The 20,001-nt window shown below is 35.4% G+C and overlaps 2 protein-coding genes across 2 annotated transcripts in view; both read left to right on the plus strand.

Moving 5' to 3' along the window:
• Positions 1–13,148, plus strand: part of LOC116343558 (probable basic-leucine zipper transcription factor O) — a 28,342-nt gene extending 15,194 nt beyond the window's left edge. Inside the window, exons 2-7 of the mRNA XM_031771688.1 lie at positions 7,006–7,571; positions 7,755–8,087; positions 8,230–8,477; positions 8,586–9,072; positions 9,191–9,488; positions 10,487–13,148. Coding sequence (XP_031627548.1) covers positions 7,381–7,571; positions 7,755–8,087; positions 8,230–8,477; positions 8,586–9,072; positions 9,191–9,488; positions 10,487–11,047 — 2,118 coding nt within the window. The 5' untranslated portion in view covers positions 7,006–7,380 and the 3' untranslated portion in view covers positions 11,048–13,148. The remainder of the gene's footprint in view (positions 1–7,005; positions 7,572–7,754; positions 8,088–8,229; positions 8,478–8,585; positions 9,073–9,190; positions 9,489–10,486) is intronic.
• A 1,203-nt stretch (positions 13,149–14,351) lies between these two features.
• The window catches only part of LOC116344534 (serine/threonine-protein kinase Smg1), a 62,333-nt gene continuing 56,683 nt past the window's right edge, over positions 14,352–20,001 (plus strand). Inside the window, exons 1-3 of the mRNA XM_031773138.1 lie at positions 14,352–14,631; positions 14,731–18,005; positions 18,080–19,941. Coding sequence (XP_031628998.1) covers positions 14,486–14,631; positions 14,731–18,005; positions 18,080–19,941 — 5,283 coding nt within the window. The 5' untranslated portion in view covers positions 14,352–14,485. The remainder of the gene's footprint in view (positions 14,632–14,730; positions 18,006–18,079; positions 19,942–20,001) is intronic.

Genomic DNA, 20,001 nt, shown 5'->3' on the forward strand with positions numbered 1-20,001 from the left:
CACCACTTTTTTTGCTTGCTATATTATAACACTAACTATAGCGTTAATTCCATGCTCAATTTTAAACGTGCATAGATTTGTCGATTTGCAATGTGATAAAACTGGTACGAGCGCATTTATACACATTGCACACGCAGCTAGATCTAATCGTTCCGTCCCTCTTCTATTGAAGTGCATTTTGCTATTGTGCATACAAAACGATTAAGCTTTTGCATTTGAATGGCTCAGCCATTCGGCAAACTTTAGCCTCTCTTACTCTCGTCCTCACGCTCCTCATCACCACCGCACCGCGCCGCACCACTCATCCATGTGCCAATTCCATGTGCCAATTTCCAATTGTGTCTACAAACACGTTTGCAATTGATCGTACCCATTTAAATGTTATATAATGGTGTTTCAAGTTTTCTGCATTTAATTCAGTAATTCTCATTTGATTTTGGTTATTGAGATTCTTCAAGACCAGCACATGTTAACGGTGGGATATGGGAGGAAAGCGGTTTTTCAATTTCGCACTTTCAGTACAGTATTTTTCCTCATATTTCAATCAACTGAAAAGTGACTCCATTGTTCGACACAAAATAATTGAAAAGTATTTTTGCAATTGCTTCGTGTTTGACAATGGAATCCAAGTCGTATCAGTTGCGAACATATATACATACACAACACAACGCCAACAATGCACACAAACAAAAGAAAACAACCAAAAAAAGAACGAAGACAACATAGTCGACAGGATTGAATGCTGACATGTTTTCAATGCACAACTTTCACACACATACAGAGCGAGAGAGGGACTGCATCTGTCTAGTAATAGCTGAAGTTATTAAGATTACTTTAGTTTTTCCCGCAAAACTTTTACTTCGACTACATCGTAATACAATATTTGATTTTCGTGGTAATCAAGTTTCCATTGCAAAATCATAATGTTGTGTGTTGTTTTTTTCTCGCGAGTTACGCGAAGTTTTGCCGACTCGTTTTTCACATAAATACAGTACAACGGAAGATAACAAAAATAACAAAAAAATGAACAAAATTGATCGAAATTTATTCGTGCAACCATAAAATAGCTAGTGAACATTTTGTTATTCTATCAGCATGTTGAGAAACGTGTGTGTGTGTGTGTGTGTGTTTGTTTGGAAAATCTTGTTGTTGAACAGCGACAGCCCCTATAAGTCTTCCGCTCAACAAACTGAGAGTGTTGCTGTCACGCTGTATGTATGTGTTTGCTGTTTGCCGCACACGAACTGAGTGAATAAGCAAATAGAAAAAGGAAGAAAGAAATTGAAAATTGAATGGAATTCGCCGGCGATAAGTTTTTGTTTACACGAATGAAAAAAGTTGAACGTGTAGTAGCCGAGCACAGAAGGAGGTGGAGTAGCGAGAAAGAAATGGGAAAAAAGCGAGAAAAAAGACACACACACACACACATGAAATGAAAACGTGTACAAATAGAATGAACCGACACAAAAATGAATAGAGAGCTAAGAGTCGATTGAATTGGCGACGGAAAAGGTGCAGTGGGTGGAAAAACGAATGAAAAAGAAAAAACAACAGAAAACACATATATAAAAATAACGCGCAAGAACACGAAAATTTCTGTCCGTTGTTTTTTTTCAGTTTGTGTTTTGAAAGAAAACACCAGCGTGGAATTTTACTCTCACGTAATTTATTTTTGGATTTGAACGTCGTTCAGGTTGTTTATGAAAAATTATCATATGATCGATTAACTTAATATGCTTGGCAATTAAAATGGATATCGTGTTTTGTTCTAAATAGCTAACTCAGTATTTCAGTCTTTTTCCCTGTCTCTCTCTCTGTCTCTCTCATTATCTCGCTCAACAACGTCTATCCGTAGTTTTTGTTTGTTCGTCAATTTGAAACGGTTTGATGGTCCGTTTAAAAATAAATCGTTTACTATGCTGCCATCGTTGCTGCTGTCATACACCATCGTCACATAATCATTTTACGAGCTATTTACAAATGCAAATTTAATTCCGTCGCTTAAATGCTGGCTTCAAAATGTAGTTGAAATTACGACAATCAGGCGATTGCCGATTTGTTTTTCGCCCTATCTCTTCCTCTCTCCTGCTTCATCTTTGAGATGTACACTGTTCAAATTCCAATTTGTCTTGCACAAACAATGAAAATACAACATCAACGTATCGAATTACAAAAAACATTGCTTTTTTCCCATGCCAAAAATAATTTGCAATCGAAAAATAAATCATTGGGTGAAGTTGCGCGCGCTGCAATGCATAAAAATACCTCAATAATAATAATAATAAAAAAAAGATCCAATCTGGCATGTAAGAAAACATTGATAAAAATAGGAGTCGAGTTTATAAATGCTAGTGAGGCGAGAATACGGTGAGGGATAGTATGTATACGCGGTGTGTGATTTTGAATCGCGTCACTTCGCCCATTCACGTTAATTAACATTTTAAAAAATGAAACAGAAAAAAACCCGTATGTACGCCAGTGATTCGCAAAGAGTGAGAGAGAGGTTTTTTGCGTACGCGCAAAAATTAACGATGCCAATACACGAAAGCCAATGACTTACTACATCACTCAGGCAACCCGGCCATTCGACAATTTCGCACGAACATTTTTCGCACGACACAAACGACCATAATATATATAGTTACGAGTCAATTGATGTGCGTCGACGAAAAGCAACGTCTCTCTCTCTTGCTCGCTCTTCATTTTTTTTTCGTTCTTGATTTATTCAGCCATAGGAAACCGACTACATTTCATAACAATAACAATCACGTCAACAGCGATATGACAACGAACAAAAAAGAGTCTACACACTGTCGCACGTTTTCTTCATTACGTGTGTTGTGTGTATTTTGTTTTTCCTTTCGGTAAAATATTTAACAAACATAAGGCTATGCAAAGGCGATGAAAAGGTGCTTGAATGCGCGCGCGTGTGTATTATAGTAGCCGCTTCTAAAAAAATATATATATATTTCGTCGAGACTTTTATACCGTATTCATTTGTCCTCTTTTCAATCGTATTTGTATTCGTTGTCGTCGCCTATTTTCTATCTGTTTGCCAGTTCATTTTGATGTTATTTTAAATTCTTTTGTTCTCTTCGGTGATTATGTCTCATTCAGAGAGCGTCTAAGCCGCCGAATACAACGGAACGGAACTGATAAATCCATTGTGGCTCGAATGTGTGTTTCGATAGTGTGTAGTTTCAATTTCGTTCACGTTTCGCACGTATATATTATACCTTTATTCGGCCCTCTATCTATTCATTTTTAATTGAAATTGTAAAATAAAAACAAACACACCGTGTTTGGCTGATGTCAGCGTCTAAGAATTTAAATTAGCTGATACGCGAGCCCGGTACAGGAACGACGCAATTATATGACTATTATAGATTCTCAATGTGTCTCAAAAAATGTGTAAAGAAAAAAATAATTATCATTTGTTTAACTTTCAATTCTAAATGAGCTAATAAAAATGAATTTAAGAATAAAAAAAAATGAACACTTTGAACACATAAATGAAACGAGCAATCGAAGCGTACGATGCCATACATTGTGTATGCAATTTATATACGGTTGTAAATTATCCGCTATAAAAACACTAAGTTCATTATTATTATTTATTTTTTTGTCATTTTAGTCGCGCGATGTCACTCGATGTCATACATATGCATTCCACATATTATTGTTATTACTATTTTAAGTTTACATGAAAGAAGAAGAAGAAAAAAAAACGTAGCAACAAAACGAAGTGGCATTTCAAACGTCTGTGATTTGAATCGTTAATTTCGCGGAATTTTCTTATCAATAAATAAATGCGTGCACAATCATGTACAAGCTGCGTTTTTTATATATTATTTATTTTCGTCAAAACGTATAACAATCATTGTTTGTTGTGCTTGTTGTTGGTTTCATTTCTCAGACGATGCGATATATGTGATAATCGTACGTGCGTAAGACTTTTTTTATACATTTACTATGTTTGTTCATCGTCTTCTTTCGCTGTCTATTTCTGCGTGATGTTTATTATTTTGATAACAATCAAAAATAGTACTTCTAATGTGTTTAAACAATAATAATAAAACAAAAATTGTGCTAACGACGATGGTGGTAAATTGAAGTGATTAGTATCGAAATATAATCATTTGCAGGTCTCCCTCTGTGTGTGTATGTTTGAATAGTCGCCCGACGAACACTTTGTTGGAATTGTATGTTTTGCGAACACATTTTTATTCCATTTGATTCCAGCAACAACATCAACAGCGGCAACAATAAAAAAGAGAAGAGAAATGCCATATGCAAACAAACAAGCAAAGTAAAACCCTTACGGTGTACAACAAGCAAAGCAAAGCAACAAACGAACCAGGAGAGAGAGTAGAAAAAAACAACAACTTGGCATTTACAATGCGATTCCAATAATTTATACATATTGTTCACATTTTCCTTGTAAAACACTCCCATTCATAAGCAGCCGTTCGCGTTTCGCCATGCAACGACACTGTGCTCACTCGATGTGTGTATACAATTGGCTTCATTCATTCAGTTTTAATGCGCACTGCATTCCAGTTCTGTTTCTACGCCAAAATATACGATATATATCTTATAAGCGGCCCCCTTTTTTCGTCGCTTTTATTTTCGTTCATTTTCTCGGTGGCAGCCACACTGTGTGACTTTTATTATGTGTGTGTATGGATGATGATGTGAGTGTGTGCGTTTCGGCAGAATGTCTCATTTGTGTGAGTGTGTGTGAATTTCCCTATTTTTCATGAGAATCGGCTGGCGCGACACAAGCAAAACCAACCAAACACAGTATAACGAAGCTATGACGTCATGGCATGTGATTTATTAAACTTCATGACCTTGAGAACCGCTTTTCTTTTATTCCTTTTGTAAACATTTCCATTATTTATTCGGTTCAGTTTTCTCTCTCGCACACACACACACCCCGTTCTTGGTCTGGCTTTCTATTCAAATAATAAGCATTCAACTTTTCTTTTGCTGGATAAATGTTGAACGTGCGCGATATTTATACATATAGATATATTTTATTCTGCTTCCACCAACGTATTTTTGGATGGCACAAGAAAAATGGAATGCAATCTACGTGAAAAATATACGATAGTGAATTTTTCTATAATTTTTCATTCAAATTATACGGAATATTTTAAATAAGGAATGCGATGTATTCGGTTTCAGAATAAAGGCACTTTCCGTCTCATTCAATCTCGCTCTTTTTATTTCACTAATAATTGAAACAATTGACATAATTTACTATATTGAAGTTGGTATTTCTTCAAAAAAAAGAAACGTTAAAACGTCATCGTGTACTTTCCGTAGAATATATATTTGTAAAATTGTGTATTTGTCGATCGCGTGGTGGCAGGCCAAACTTTATGAATATTCATTCTCCTACTGAAATATTCAATGAAAATGTACATTTACAAAGCTATCGAACTCTATACATTGTTTACAATCGATTCGGATAATTGTTGACTGTGCATTGCACGAAAGCCCGTACAACAATTTCGATTTTTTACAAAATAAAAAGAATAAAATGCGCACCTATTGAGTTTTACGAGTTGTGAATCGAGTCAAATACCCCTTTTAATAATAATACGGATCAAATCATACTCGAAAAAATACGTAGAATGTTCGAAAGTCATCAGCAAAGCGGCAGCGTGAAAAAAAAATGCAAGCTCTATACAAATCCTTATTGACTTTTTCCTTATCAACTCACTTTTTCGCTTGCGACAAATGCAATAAAAAAACGTGCTCAAGATTATAAAATCATGAGTGGTGGTTTCTATATTATTTTCGGTCGTTTTTTCTCTCTTCTCATGTTATTTTCTACTATTTGAACAGTGTTTTATCGTTTGATTGTTTATTTTCCCGTTTAACAATGTAATTACAATTCCGTTTAATGGATGGATAGTGAAAACAATTGCGAACATTGACAGATAATGTTCGACGTGTTTTATCTATTTCCCGCAACAATGAAACGAAATGGTGAATGGTGGGAAATTGAATATAAAACGTAGCCCGGTGTTCTTTTCTTTTTTTGGTGTTATCAATGTCGTTCATTGAAAACGTGGATCATTCCATAAACATGAATGGAGATCAGTGTGTTAGAGCAAATCTTAAATGATTTCTTTGTTTTTTGATAAATCACAGCAGGTTTTATCCAGAATAAACAATAATTGCTACTTTGTTTGTACACATGCTCGGCATGGAGCTTTTTTGCCTTTGGTGATTGCAAATTGATATCACACGGTTTGACGTAATTATCGTACCGCTTGCTGATAAAGGAATGAATTTAATTATACGTTGGCAATTGTGTCTGTTCCTCTTCACCTGTAATTTTTTTTTTCGCTGCCTGCTTTTCTCATTCAATCATTTGCACTCATTCTACCCGCACAAAATATCAATCAAGAGTTTTGTGTTGTTTCGTATCAATTGCATCACATCGATTGATTAATTATATTATTGGTGTGATACAAAGTTTTCTTCTCACGGGCGTTTCCATTGAAAGTGACACTCTTGTGTGTTGCCTATGGTACTTGAAAAACTTTGATACACACAACCCAGCGGTTTTGTCGAAGCAGTATTGTTGTTGTCGACGCAAGAAAGAGGGAAAGAAAGTAAAGAAACACCAACCGTATCGCTTAAAATTATATATTTTTTGCCTTTTTCCCCTCCTATCTTATCGTGTGTCAACTTAGTTCTCGGTGACATTCAATTTTATGTGCGCGCTTCACTTCTTTACTCGTTTATTTTTAATACATAATCAGTTTATTCAAAATATTCATTGAAATTTACGGTGGAATTCTCCATCGGTGCCGTTTTTTATCACCAAAATAAATCATATCTAATTGAATGATAAAGTTCAATCGATTTTTTTTCTCTTCAAATAACACTTTTTTTTACTGATTTTTGAAGCACATTCATCATTTTTTTTATGGCAATGACATTGAATAATAATATTAACCAATTTTATCTTCTTTTTATTTACAGATCGAAAAAGAATTGTCGAGAAGTCGCATTGAAGTGGGAGTGGAATACGATAAGTTAAACACCTGCAATTTGTCTGCCAACAATAATTTTTAATAATATAAATACCAAGTGTTTATTTCCGTGACAATCTCACATTGATATATTATTGAAGTGAAAAATCGTCGACGGTCACCAAGTGAAAAACCGTTAAATTAAAAAATTACACAAAAGCAAAGCAAAAAGAAGAAGAAAAAAGAAATCAATTGTATTTTGGTGTTTGATCAGAGTGATCCAAAGAGTGAGAGAAAAGGCGTTAATAAACTTTGTCTGTGTTTTTGAGGCGGCTTGTTTATTTAACAATTCAATTATAGTAAATGTGTGATAATCGTTTGTCCGATGTTATCTGCTGTTGAAAATCATTTTGGACCAAGCAGGTTATACGCGACGGGAGCACATCCATATAACAATAACAGTGCCGCTGCAATTGGTGCGAATAGTAATTTAATTGCAGCTCCGTGTCCGATTGTCGCTCTACCAACGCCTATGTCAGCTACAGAGTTTGTACGACCCCATCCAAAACCAAATCGGTAAGGAGTCTTTTTTGTTTCTCATTTCTCGTCCAATGTTTTTTTTTGTCCTGTAACTCTGCAGGGTGTTTTGTCATAGATTACAATAGAATTTTTATCTATATTAAAATATTTTGCAAATAACAATGCAAAACAATATTAATTGAAATTTTTTGTTGTGTTTATTTTTTCAATAACCAACAGTTACAATGGCAGTCAGTCGTTGCGAAATGGCCTGTCATCGCCATCATCACGATCAAAATACTCGCCGTTAGACCAATCGGCACCAGTTAATTTGGCTGTGAGTCAATCGATGCCAGATAATGGTGCATTAGTGTTAAGCCATAAGCCAAGCGATGTAGCTGCACTGTGCAAGCCATCATCATTGGAAAGTGAACAGGAACAGATTAGTAATTCAATTGCAAGTCTTTACCAGCACAAATTGTCGTATTGTCAACCGCCATCAATTCCAGATGCTGCATCATCTCTTTATTACCAAAATTTTTATGCAAGGCCATCGACCGGTTCGGTTTATGGGTAAGTTTCTATTTTTTTTGCGCTTTCTGTTGAATTCAAATCGTTGCAGTAAATTTGGTGATAAATTTTTATGATTTGTGAACGAAAAAAAATTTGCTATGTATATGCTAACATTCATTTTTTGTGTATGTTTCTTTTGTAGACATTCAATTTATGCAACACCATCACATGCACTAGCAGGCGCACGAAATCCATTACATCACGGTGTTGCAACGTATCCGCATGTAGAATCATATTCAAATCCGTACTTATTCGGTCCGAATGCCTACAGTCCTCCGGCTGCAGCTCGACCCAATTTATCGCCACATTCACCAATCGGAACAATAACCGTAGGATCAGCATCACAAAACAGTAACAATACCTCGATCTCAGCACAATCGGTATTACCAGGTATGTAGAGAAAGCACAACGATGGCAAAAAAAAACAAAGCAGTTGTGATTGATTTTCTTTATGAAATGGACTCTAATGCATGGTATTATTTTCATTGTTATATATAGCTAATGCTTCACCGTTATCAGTGTCACCGCCGTCGATATTTACACAGCAACAACGCGAACAACAGCATCAGCAACACCAGCAACACCAGCAACAGCAGCAACAGCAGCAGCATCAGCAGCACCAACAACATCAACATCATCATCATCATCATCAACAACATCAGCAGCAACAGCAACAGCAACAACAACATCAGCAACAGCAACAGCAACAGCAACAACAACAACAGCAACAATATCACTTGAAATCATCATCAGAGCACAGTTCATCAGTAGCAAAGCCAGTTAGTACGTATCGTACAGAGGCCAAAGAAAAAGAGTCATCAATAATATCGAATGGTAAATCGGCAGATTTTAAAATACCTTCTGGAAAAGAGGGATCATTAAAACATCGAATCCTGACCCGGCCATATGGTGAAAAGGAAACGACAGTGAAACAAACACAAAAACAATCACTGTCGATGCATAGTCAAAACACAGTTGTCACAAAGTATGTCATCATATCCACACTCTTTTACTCAAATTAACACCGCGTTTCTATTTAAACCACCCAAAAAATCGATATGTCCTAATTTCATTTTTATTTTTGTTTCATCTTTCTTTAACAGGCCATCGGTCAAAACAAAGAACAATAACGTTAGCAGTAACAATAATAATAATAACAATAATGCGTGCAACAAAAATAAGAATTTGGGAAATAGCAGCAATTTAACGAATTTCAGCAAAGGTACACTCATCGAATTGTCAAGCGGTGAATTGAAGCGTGTCGAAGACATGCGAACCGAAGATTTCATTACATCGTCCAGTAAAAATCCGAATCTACAATTAATCGACACAACGGTCGTCAAAATGACGTCACAATCCAAAAATAACGTCCTAATCACATTGAGCTACAATAATACTAAGGTAATTTGGTTTCTTGTTTTCTCTCTCTCTCTCTCTCTCTTTCGTCGGTTCATTGTGTGCATTGATTTTCACGAATATCGATTCGTTGTGGGGTATTGAAGAAATTGGAATTTAATAAACAGAGAAATGTTAAAGCTAACGAGCCTGCCAAAGTGGCTAAATTGGAAATTGAGGTCAGACATTGATTCCATCCAATTTCCATAATAATTCATATAATTTTGACGCGTGGCTTATCTTCATTTTTCCGCATTCAAGCAAAATGCACACACCCACACACACACACAAATCGATCGTCAATGAGGCACAAGCCACCATATGCGATATGGAAACTGAATTCGATACCAAGCAATTTTATATTATTATTTGCCATTCGAATCATAAAATAATTTTCCAACAATTGCAAAATGTTTGCATATTCCATTCAGAATGTTGAACACGTGTCTAATACGTGCTTTGAATAAAATCAATATATAAATTGGAAGAGATTCGTGTTTCGTTTGTCTATAGACACTGTTTTTCCAACAAATCGGCAAGCGCACAGAGAGAACGAGCGCCAGGGAATTCGAATTGCAATTCGCATGGATTAAAATGCGGATAAAATTGGCAAATGAAATTTTGCAAATTGCAAAGAGATACGACAACAATCCGACACACACACATACAAACAATTTATTAAAACAATAGATCATAAATTATTATTATAGAATCATCATTTGCATTTTCATTTGACCAAAAATATGCAGTTTTATAGATATTGCAAGGCCACTCCCATCCCATCCATTTAAATGTTTATTATATATTTTCTGTTTTGATCATTTATTTCGATTTCAAGTCCAATGAAAACAATGTTTTATTCAAAATGTGTCACGTTTTATCGTGAAATCGCAAAAAAGCACACTCATTACCTTCGATTATATTGAAAAATTTCGTTTATTTTTTTTTCTATTCTATATTTGTCTTATCGTTAGTTGTTAATTTCTTTTCTTTTATATCTATAGATTTGCATGGAAACACAGACAAGTCATCCATTTTTTGTCTATGGCAAAGGATGGTCATCATTTCGGCCAGAAGAAACGTCAAACGTGCACGGATTGAAATGTCAATTGCTAGAAATTGGTGATGTTTGTATATCGTTGACACCACGTGAACAACAATCAAAATCCATATCGTCATCATCCGAATTGGCCACATCACCACAAAATCTCTCTCGTAAACAAATGCCACATACCATTTTAACTACAGCCACTGCAACAGCGGTAACAAGTCGTCAAACGCAATCGTTTGACATGTCATCGTCGTATATGTCACAACGGCATCCAACCGAATTAGTCTATGGCCATCACATTCGACCAACGATGCAAGATAATTCATTACGGAATTATAGTACAACAATGGCACCACCACCGCCGCCACCATCTTCAAGCGCCGATAATTCATCATCTGCATCTTTGTATGATAACGAAGTCATCGATGCAACCATGCACTCGAGAAAACGACGTGCGTGGTCGGTAACCGAAAATCTATGTGCTGCCGATCAAAAGAAAACCAAACAAAATTAAATGGCCATTTTTTAGTGGGAGGAGGAGGTTGGTTTTAACATTAAATATTGATCGCCACATTGGATTTTCCAGTTTGTGTGTGAATAAATGATAGAAAACATTCTCAGTGCAAATAAAATGAAAAACAATACGAAAAATCTCTATGGCTACAAACTGACTTCCTTCTATCGACTGATCACTCAGTTTACTGCATTTATTATACATGCGATTTGACATTGTTTTCACATTCATTGAATCGCTCTTATCGAACATTCATTGAATGCTTACCGCGATAAGATTGCATTGAGAATCGCATGCATTATGCAAAGCTGTTTTGAAACACGAAAGTGAACAAGAAGAAGCAGGAGACACGGAAAGAAATAACAATATTTTATATATATATATAAATGTCCTATCGTTGCCTGCGACTTTGGCTGGAAAAAGGCGTAGCAATTTCATACAATCATGTATTAATATACAATATTATTTTATTTTCTTTCGTTGGATTACACGTAGACAATTAAGTTGAAATAATTGCTGTTGCTACCGCTGTTTGCTGTCATTGAAATGCAATTTCACCTGTCATTTTGGTCTCGTTATAAAGCATTTTTTTGATGATTATCATTTTTTTTTCTAGTTGTCCTCTAATTTGTTCATTATTTCCGAAATGAAAATGTATTGTTTTGTTTAGGTTATAAACAAACATCCCATTCATTCAATGATATATTGTACGAAAATATAGTAAAACATTTTTAAAAAAAATAATCATTTAAACTGAATTTATGTGATCTTATTTCACTTTTTATTCAATATGTAACTAGTTTTTTTTCTTTGTTCTGTAATTGTGTAAATATTTAGGAGAAAATTCAATCACAGTTTAATTGATACGAATCTATCGAGGAAAAAAGATGAGATGATCCTTCACTATTAGTGGCATATGTGTTTATTTGTACTAGGTACTTCGTCTATTGAAATAGTTATTCAAGCCCAAAATAAAAACAAATACAATATACTGATATTGAGAATATTGCAAAACTAGAAAATTTATCCATTTTTATTATTCACAATTCTTAGAGAGTTTTTAGTTTATTTTTCGATGCTTGAACAAAAAGAATAATGCGAATGTAGAAAAAGTCATCATATTCAGATTCTTCTTGAGTTTGTTTTCTGCCTTAGATACTGCCACTACTTGATTTTTTTTCTCCTCTTTCTGTTTTGAAAACTTACATGACCGAAAGAATCGTCGATAATGAAAAAAAATATAGTCGTTGCAATGAATGTTACAGCAAACTCAGAATATTCGATAAAGAAATATATTTTTACATGTGGAATGAGATTTTTTTTTGTTCTCGGTATAGAATCTGATGAGAGTTTTGATTTTAATTTGCGATCTCTTATATCGTTGTATTTGAATACGTTGCCGTCAAAAACTGGGAATCGAATAATGTTTTTAAATGAAGTTTAATCGAAGATTGAAACACACTTTTTATATTGAATTTTAAGGGAATTTTGTGATGTGAATAAGAAATCGACAGTAGATTATGAAACAAAAAAAATTACAGAAATTTAATTAGTTAGACATTAAAATGGATGAATCCATTAAACTCGACACAAGTCATAATAACACAGAGATCAAAGGCAAGGAAGTAGAGAAACGAATGTGCAACATGTTTTACGTAAATTATTAACAAAATAAAAAGAAAATTTTTAGCGAGAGAATATATATGTTCATGCAAATGAATGAAAAAAAAAAAGACTTAAAGAAAACGAACTACTGATTTATATGTTATATACTATAACACTCTGGGAGTCAAATATGAATGATACGAAACAAACGATGTTGTTCGTTTCATTGCGATCTCATCTGAAACCATTTTTTTTAAGTCTTATAACAATTCTGTTTTTCGTTGCTCTTTTCCCTTCTCAACACTATTACTATTCGATTCAGCCAGTTCTAGCTAATGATATTAACCCAAAAAAGAGAGAAAAAGTGAGAGAGATAGAGGAAGAAAAGTATTTTATTTTTCATTGCAACACACATTAATTGTTATTAAAGATATACAAATATATATATATTATAAATAAATAAATAAATAAAAGAAAAACAAATAAACTAAATGAATTTTATGATATGTCATTCATTTCATGTGCATGTAATTTATAAATTAGATAAAACGTGAAATGAATTATATTTGTACGTAAATTTTTAAGTGGCAAAGAGCGAAATGGAATGATTTGTAAGAAGGCGTCAGAATCAATGTGTTATTTGTATTATAAAATGAAAGAAACAAAAAATAAAAAAAAACAAAATGAAACAAAATCTATTGTGTCGATTGTAAACCGGCTGAAAAAGAAGCTGCAACGTTTTAATGTTAATAAATGAATATTTTCTTATTGTGCATGTTAAGGTCAAAGGTCAGCGAATAAAAAATGAAAAGAGAATGAGATGTAATAGAAAGAGAGCGAAGGAAGAAGATTAGCAAAAGTCACTTTGTATGTTTAATGTGAATATTATTATAAAAAATAAAGCACATAGCATTGCAAAGCACATGAAACTTAAAACAAAATGAAGTCCGTCAATGCATCGAACAGAACAGTAATCAATTTCGGTTTTGCCAATTTCACAAATTCAAGTAATATGAATATACACCACACACACAGAGACACAATTTTATCCGTTGTATTTTGTATAATCTAAAATCAATAAAACTTGCAAGTGCATTTTTTTTCTTTCCTTGGCTCAAACATCATCATGTAATCCATAAGCACTCGAATCTATGTTACATAAATGTTCAAAAACAAATGAAACATAAAAACAACATGAAACATTTCAATAAAAACTACTTATTCAAATAAAATGCATCTTTTATCTTTCAATATCATAAGTACATCAAATGCACTCCAGCTGAGTGAATCGATTTCATTCAACCCGGAATGAGGAGAAAAACGCTATAATATAAAAAGGTAATGATATCGTCTCTTGGAAAAATGGTAATGATATCTCTTGGAAATGATATCGTTCAAAATCACTTTGATGGTTCGGGGAGTTGTTGCGAAAACATCCCAAACGCTCGCCATGCTGTTAAATTGACAAATTTACCATTTGCTCTAGAACAAAAAAAAAAACGAAACCAAAACAAACGATTATCCAATGTTTACAAAAAACAAGTGTCCAATCAAAATTCGTAAATCAGGCAACTCATTTGAACGCATCGCAACGTATGCAAACGCACTGGATAAAGTAATTTGACAGTTGTTGTCAATCAGATAAAAAGCGAAACGTCAATGAAAACGTTGCTGTCATTGCACAAGAAACAACATTTCTAATCAACACACATTTTGAACTGATTGAAGTTTTGTCTTTTAAAACTAAATTCCGAATAAACACCACAAAAGTATCAACAATTGGACAGCGAATTTGTCGGAGAGTTTTCGATAAATTGTGATCAACGTGAAGCTATGGAAGATGACGATGATAATGAGAGTATTATTTCGGTAAATAGAATGAGCGACACAAATGTTGTTGGCAACAGAGTGGCGATTTTGAAGAGTTCCAGATCGGATTCGGGCTCATCATCACGCCGTGATCGTCGTCGGAATCGAAGGTATGATTGTATTTTATCTCGTGTCTGTCTTTAAAATCAATTTTACATGAAATGGAAACGATTTAATGTGATTTTAAATGTGTTTGTGCGAATTTGCAGCAGAGACCGAGATGGGAACAATAGGCGCGTTGTGGTATTATCAAATACAAACAGTGGTTCGTCACGGAATCGTGGTAAAGGTGGCAGCAGTTCTACATTATTGGCGCCACAATGGTCTAACAACGATATGCGTTACAGTTCATCCGAACTTCTTGACATAACCTCACTTTCGGAAGCGTATAACGGCGATGTATTAAATACCAATAAAATCACCAATCTATTGGCCAATTTACCCGAAGATATGCGCATATCAAAGCTATTACGTCAATTGAGTACGGAAAAGGATGCAGTTGAAGCGCGTAAAATTTGCATGAAATTGAATATTGTTATAATGGACGGAACGAATGCGAATTACATTCGTCGATCGTTTGATATTCTTGCCGATCACATTCTGCGTACATTCAAAGATGGTCCAATTGATGCAATGAACGATGTGGCTGCCGTGTTCGGTAAAATGGGATGGATTGTTCGATCGGATTTTTCGATTTACCGACAATGGATTCAAAAGATGCATAAAAACGAACGCATTCGTGAATATGCTTTAAAAGCACTACAAGAAACACTCGAAATGGACTCAATGGCACATGACATTCGCATGGACAATTGCAATCGGATCATTGAAATGCTTAAAGAATATTTGGATGGAAGCGATCAGGCCGCACACTTTGTTGCCGTTACAAATGTAATTCAACAATTTGCACAAAATTATCCGAAAGCATTTCAACCACATTTTGCCGATATTGTTGATTTTGTCATCGGATGGCATTTGGAAACCGATCAAGTGTTGTCGATTAAGCAACATTGTGCATACATTTTACAACAATTTAAACCGTTTTGGTTGAACGATGTTGCTTTCACACGAAATTTGCTCAATCAATTTTTGGAAGATATAATCAGTTATCGAGATGAAATTCAAAGTCACATCGAATCAACAGTGGGTGGCAGTTCAAGTAGTACACCAACACCGGAAATTTGCTTTGGTTCCATTGTCGGCGCAACAAATTCAATTTTAAAATGTATTTACGATACTCCGACCGTTCTTTGCAATCACATTGGCATTGATTTGTTGTCCGATATTTTTCGAAGTGTTTTGGAAATGATTCAGGCATTTGAATGTACACCGCAAAAGCATTATACGCTCGATCAACGTGACGTGATTTATATGTATGTGAATGAATTAATCGTAATCGCATTGGATTGCCGAAAAATTGGCATTGAAGGTACCGAGGAAATGCTACTCGAAACCGTTGAATTACAATTGAGAAATTTAAGCCCGGCCAGTGCATCTGATCAGAAAATTGTCATTATTTTATTTGTTATTTACAAATTGGTGGCCGAATTAAAATCAGAAGTTCCGATCACATTCATTCAAACGATTTTCTCCACCGAACCCACCTGTGTCATTCATCAAATGAAATTCTCGAGAAATAATCAAATTGTGAAATCAATTGTGAAAATTTATCAAGCCGTGTTAAATTTGAAAGTCGTTGAAATACTACAAGAACTCTATGGACAAATTATTGACGATCTTATGGTAGCCGTTGATATACTTCAGCCGCGGGATGCAGAGAGAATGGAATGTGCCGTTTATACAAAAGAGCAGGCCGAATGTATTCTGAACTTTTATCTTCGTACCATCTCGACACTGGCCACAGCATCGTCATCGATTATTGTTATGTGGGTGCTAGAGCCAAATATTTTGGAATTACTTAGCGAACGCCTACAATCAGCCGAATTTGAAGTGTTTTGGTCGCATTATCCCGAAACGCACTTTGCCATAATTAGCCTGTTGACCTCACATTGCCGTAATAATAACAATTTTATTGCATCCAGCACATTGTTGAACGAGGAGCTCACGAAAATCACCGACGTTTTTAGCAAATTAAACATGGACGATAATGCCAGTAACAGTAGCTTCAGTGAATTTGTACCGGGTGCTTCTTCGTTTAATATGCCTGTACAAAAGACCGCCAATACCGAATCATCTCCAACTGCCGGCCATTTTGAGTTAATTTTAAAATATTTGTGTAAAATTCTAAAACAACGATCGCTACCCGAACATACCGTTGCCATTTTGCTGGATTGGTGTGAAAATATATTCAAACAAACCACCAACTATGCGATCATTTTGAAAAATAACGTTGAATTCTTACAAATTTTCGAATCAATTGGTCGATATTCAAGTGAATTTCAGGCAATGAAAAAAATTCAAATGAAAGCGGCCGAATGTTTTGATGCATTGCTCACGTATGATGTACTGCATTCGGATGTACTGGAAAGCATTGCGGAAATTTGCTGTGTTAAAATGTGCGTCAGTGATGCGATTATACGAAAAAAGTATGCGGATTTGTTTGCAAAATTGCCATTAAACGTCTCACTAAAGCAAGTAAATCAATTTACTGGCTTGGCAAAGGCACAGCATCGTCAAATAAACAACATTCAACATTGGTATTTGAGAACGCAACAACGTGGGGTTGAAATGCGTGCAAGGTTCGTAGTTGATTTTACACGCGCCATAAAAATCCGTGAAACTGACATAAATCAAGCCGAACCAAATCAATACGAAATTATTGAGAAAATCTTGAAGAATATTTTTATTCATTCGCAGAATTCATGTGTTGGCATACATTCAAAGTCGAAACTCAATGAAATCGCTGAATTTTGTAAGGTGGCGATGGCCGATGTTCGTGTACTCATTTCATGGGCACAATGGGAGACCGCACAATCGTGTGTAAACAATAAATTACGTACATTCTTGGGAAAACCACAAGAAACATTCCTCAAAATCGAATCGATTATTAAAGAAAATGCTCGAATTTTATCGCTAAAAGATAAACTCAAAGTTCCAAATGTTGATACGATTTTGGCTAATCAACGTCATGCACGTATTTTACTTGGCTTTATGGAAGCATTGGAAAAATATATTTATAATGCGTCCGAAGGAACCGTTTGTTTGCCACCAGCTGAGAAACCAGCACGAACATTTTTCCATGTTAACGCTACCACGTGCAATGAATGGTTTAATCGAATAAGAACCGCTGTCGATCTAGTGGCCCTGCACTGCATGGAACCAGAAATGGTAATTCGATATACGGAAAGTGTGTTGAAAAATTTGGCGTCAAATGGTAAAATCAACGAACCATTATTTGAACACACGCTGATGTCGCATACATGGGCTTTACTACGTAATAAAGAAGGCGATGCACTCGAAGGACTGTTCGTATGGACGAAATCGATAACAAAAAAGAAACTCATGTGGATTAAAATGGCAGCAGGTAAAATTGAAATTTAACACTTTTTCGAATTGTCTTTGTCACGAATGTAACGTAATTTTCTCTTATCGTTTCAGAACAAGCAAATGGTCATTTGGAAACGGCGACCGCTGGATACAAAAATATTCTGGCCAATTTAGATGAGCCAAAGCATGATGCTCATTTTCGTGAATTTATATTCGATCAGCTTACGTTGTGCTTGTTAAATTCCCAAGAATGGCACGAATTGTATGAGGTCCTTCGAACTGAAGAAGGTCGTAATACACCGCGGGCAACCATTCCATTGCTGTCGATTAATTCGAATCAAATTGAAAATTTTATCGAATATCAAAAATCAAACGATGCGGCCATTCTTGAGATGAGCGACTGGGAAGTGCTGAACAATGATTCGAATGGCATTGCAAATGATTTTTCATATCATCGCCTGATTTCGTTGACGGAAAATACAATCAGCAACATGAGCATTGAATCACAAAACAAGCATATTTACAACACAGAACTTGAGAGATCTTGTTTTGAGATTGTTCAAAGTGGCCTGCAAGAGTGTCTTCGCACCAAATCACGTGAACACCTCAACAATTTGGTGGTGATGAATCATATTTGTCATAAAGTGGCCAATCGAAATCGCACCGGAGAACGAGAAAATACACACAGTTTGTGCGTTGATAAATCATTTGGTTCGACGGTTTTAACAAAGCTTTTGAATTGGTCCGAGTATTTTGATAATGTTACCGAAATTGGTGAGCAAATTAATCTCGATTTACGTTTGGATGTTTGTTCGATGACGAGAAAAGAGGGAAATTTAACACATTGCCGCAAACAACTCGAAATATTCTTTGAGAAAATCAATTTTGGTCCGCAAATCGGATGCGTTGAATCGAAACTGGATGTAATTTGTGAACGATTAATTAACAGTGTCGACGAACCACAATGGGACATGAATATTTGGAATCAAAATACGGTGCGCAGTGTGTACGAAATGGCCAAGTGGCTATATAGCTACCCCGATAAAAAGGAAACGGCTATTCAATTTGCCGCTGCCAATTCGATAACGATTCGTAATAGTTTGGAGTGCATTAAAGGTACAGAGGAGGAACCATTGATTCAACAACGAATTGCACGAAGTTTCTTAAACCTGGCCGAATGGCTGCAATCGGAAAATGATCAATTTTTAATGGAATCGGCGAATAAACCAATTGGAAAATTGATCAACTCAATGGACGATCACATCTTTCTTCGGCTGCGAAATGCCAATTTGAATTATGAAGGTGAAGAGGTGTCGTCGATTCTATCACCAATCGATGTTGCTGTCGGAAAGCTTCTCAGCCAAAGTATACAACAATGCCCGAATTTGAGCAAATCCTATGGTGCATATGCTGGATGGTGTTACCGATGGGGCCGAAAGATTGTTGAACTTCGCACCGAAAAGAATGAAAAAGCCGGTTTACGGCCGTCGGATTTGTGTAGCATAAAAGATTTAATACCAAATGCAAGCTCCGGCGATATTGATCTCATATCGAACGTACTTGATTCACACAAAGTCAGCGCCGAAGATGAAGAATTGGTGGTATCAAATTCAGATGACATCTCATCCACCGAATTAATCGAGTCTCAACTACGACAAATTGGCATTTTAAGCGATTGTTCTACAGAAACGCTTCAGAAAATCATCGAAATTTGGCGATTGGCTAATCGAAATATATATAGTTTTTATGAAATGGCAGCCGAAGCATACTTTAAATATCTTCAATTGGCCACTCAAATGCAAGATGATGGCTTGGTGAATGTAACAAATATCGCCGACGATGGAAAATCCAATGAAAATTGCTCGGTTGTAACGGCAACCCTACGAATTCTACGTTTGATTGTAAAACATGCATTGGGTTTGCAAGAGGTTTTGGAACATGGACTGGAAACAACACCCACATCACCATGGAAGGTAAGGAGCTTTAAATTGTTTTAATCGAAAGTGACTTTTTTAAAAGAATATTTACTCTTT

This window comes from Contarinia nasturtii, unplaced genomic scaffold (genome assembly GCF_009176525.2).
Source record: "Contarinia nasturtii isolate CC-2019 unplaced genomic scaffold, AAFC_CNas_1.1 Cnas_scaffold_1037, whole genome shotgun sequence".
NCBI classification, from domain to species: Eukaryota; Metazoa; Arthropoda; class Insecta; order Diptera; family Cecidomyiidae; genus Contarinia; species Contarinia nasturtii.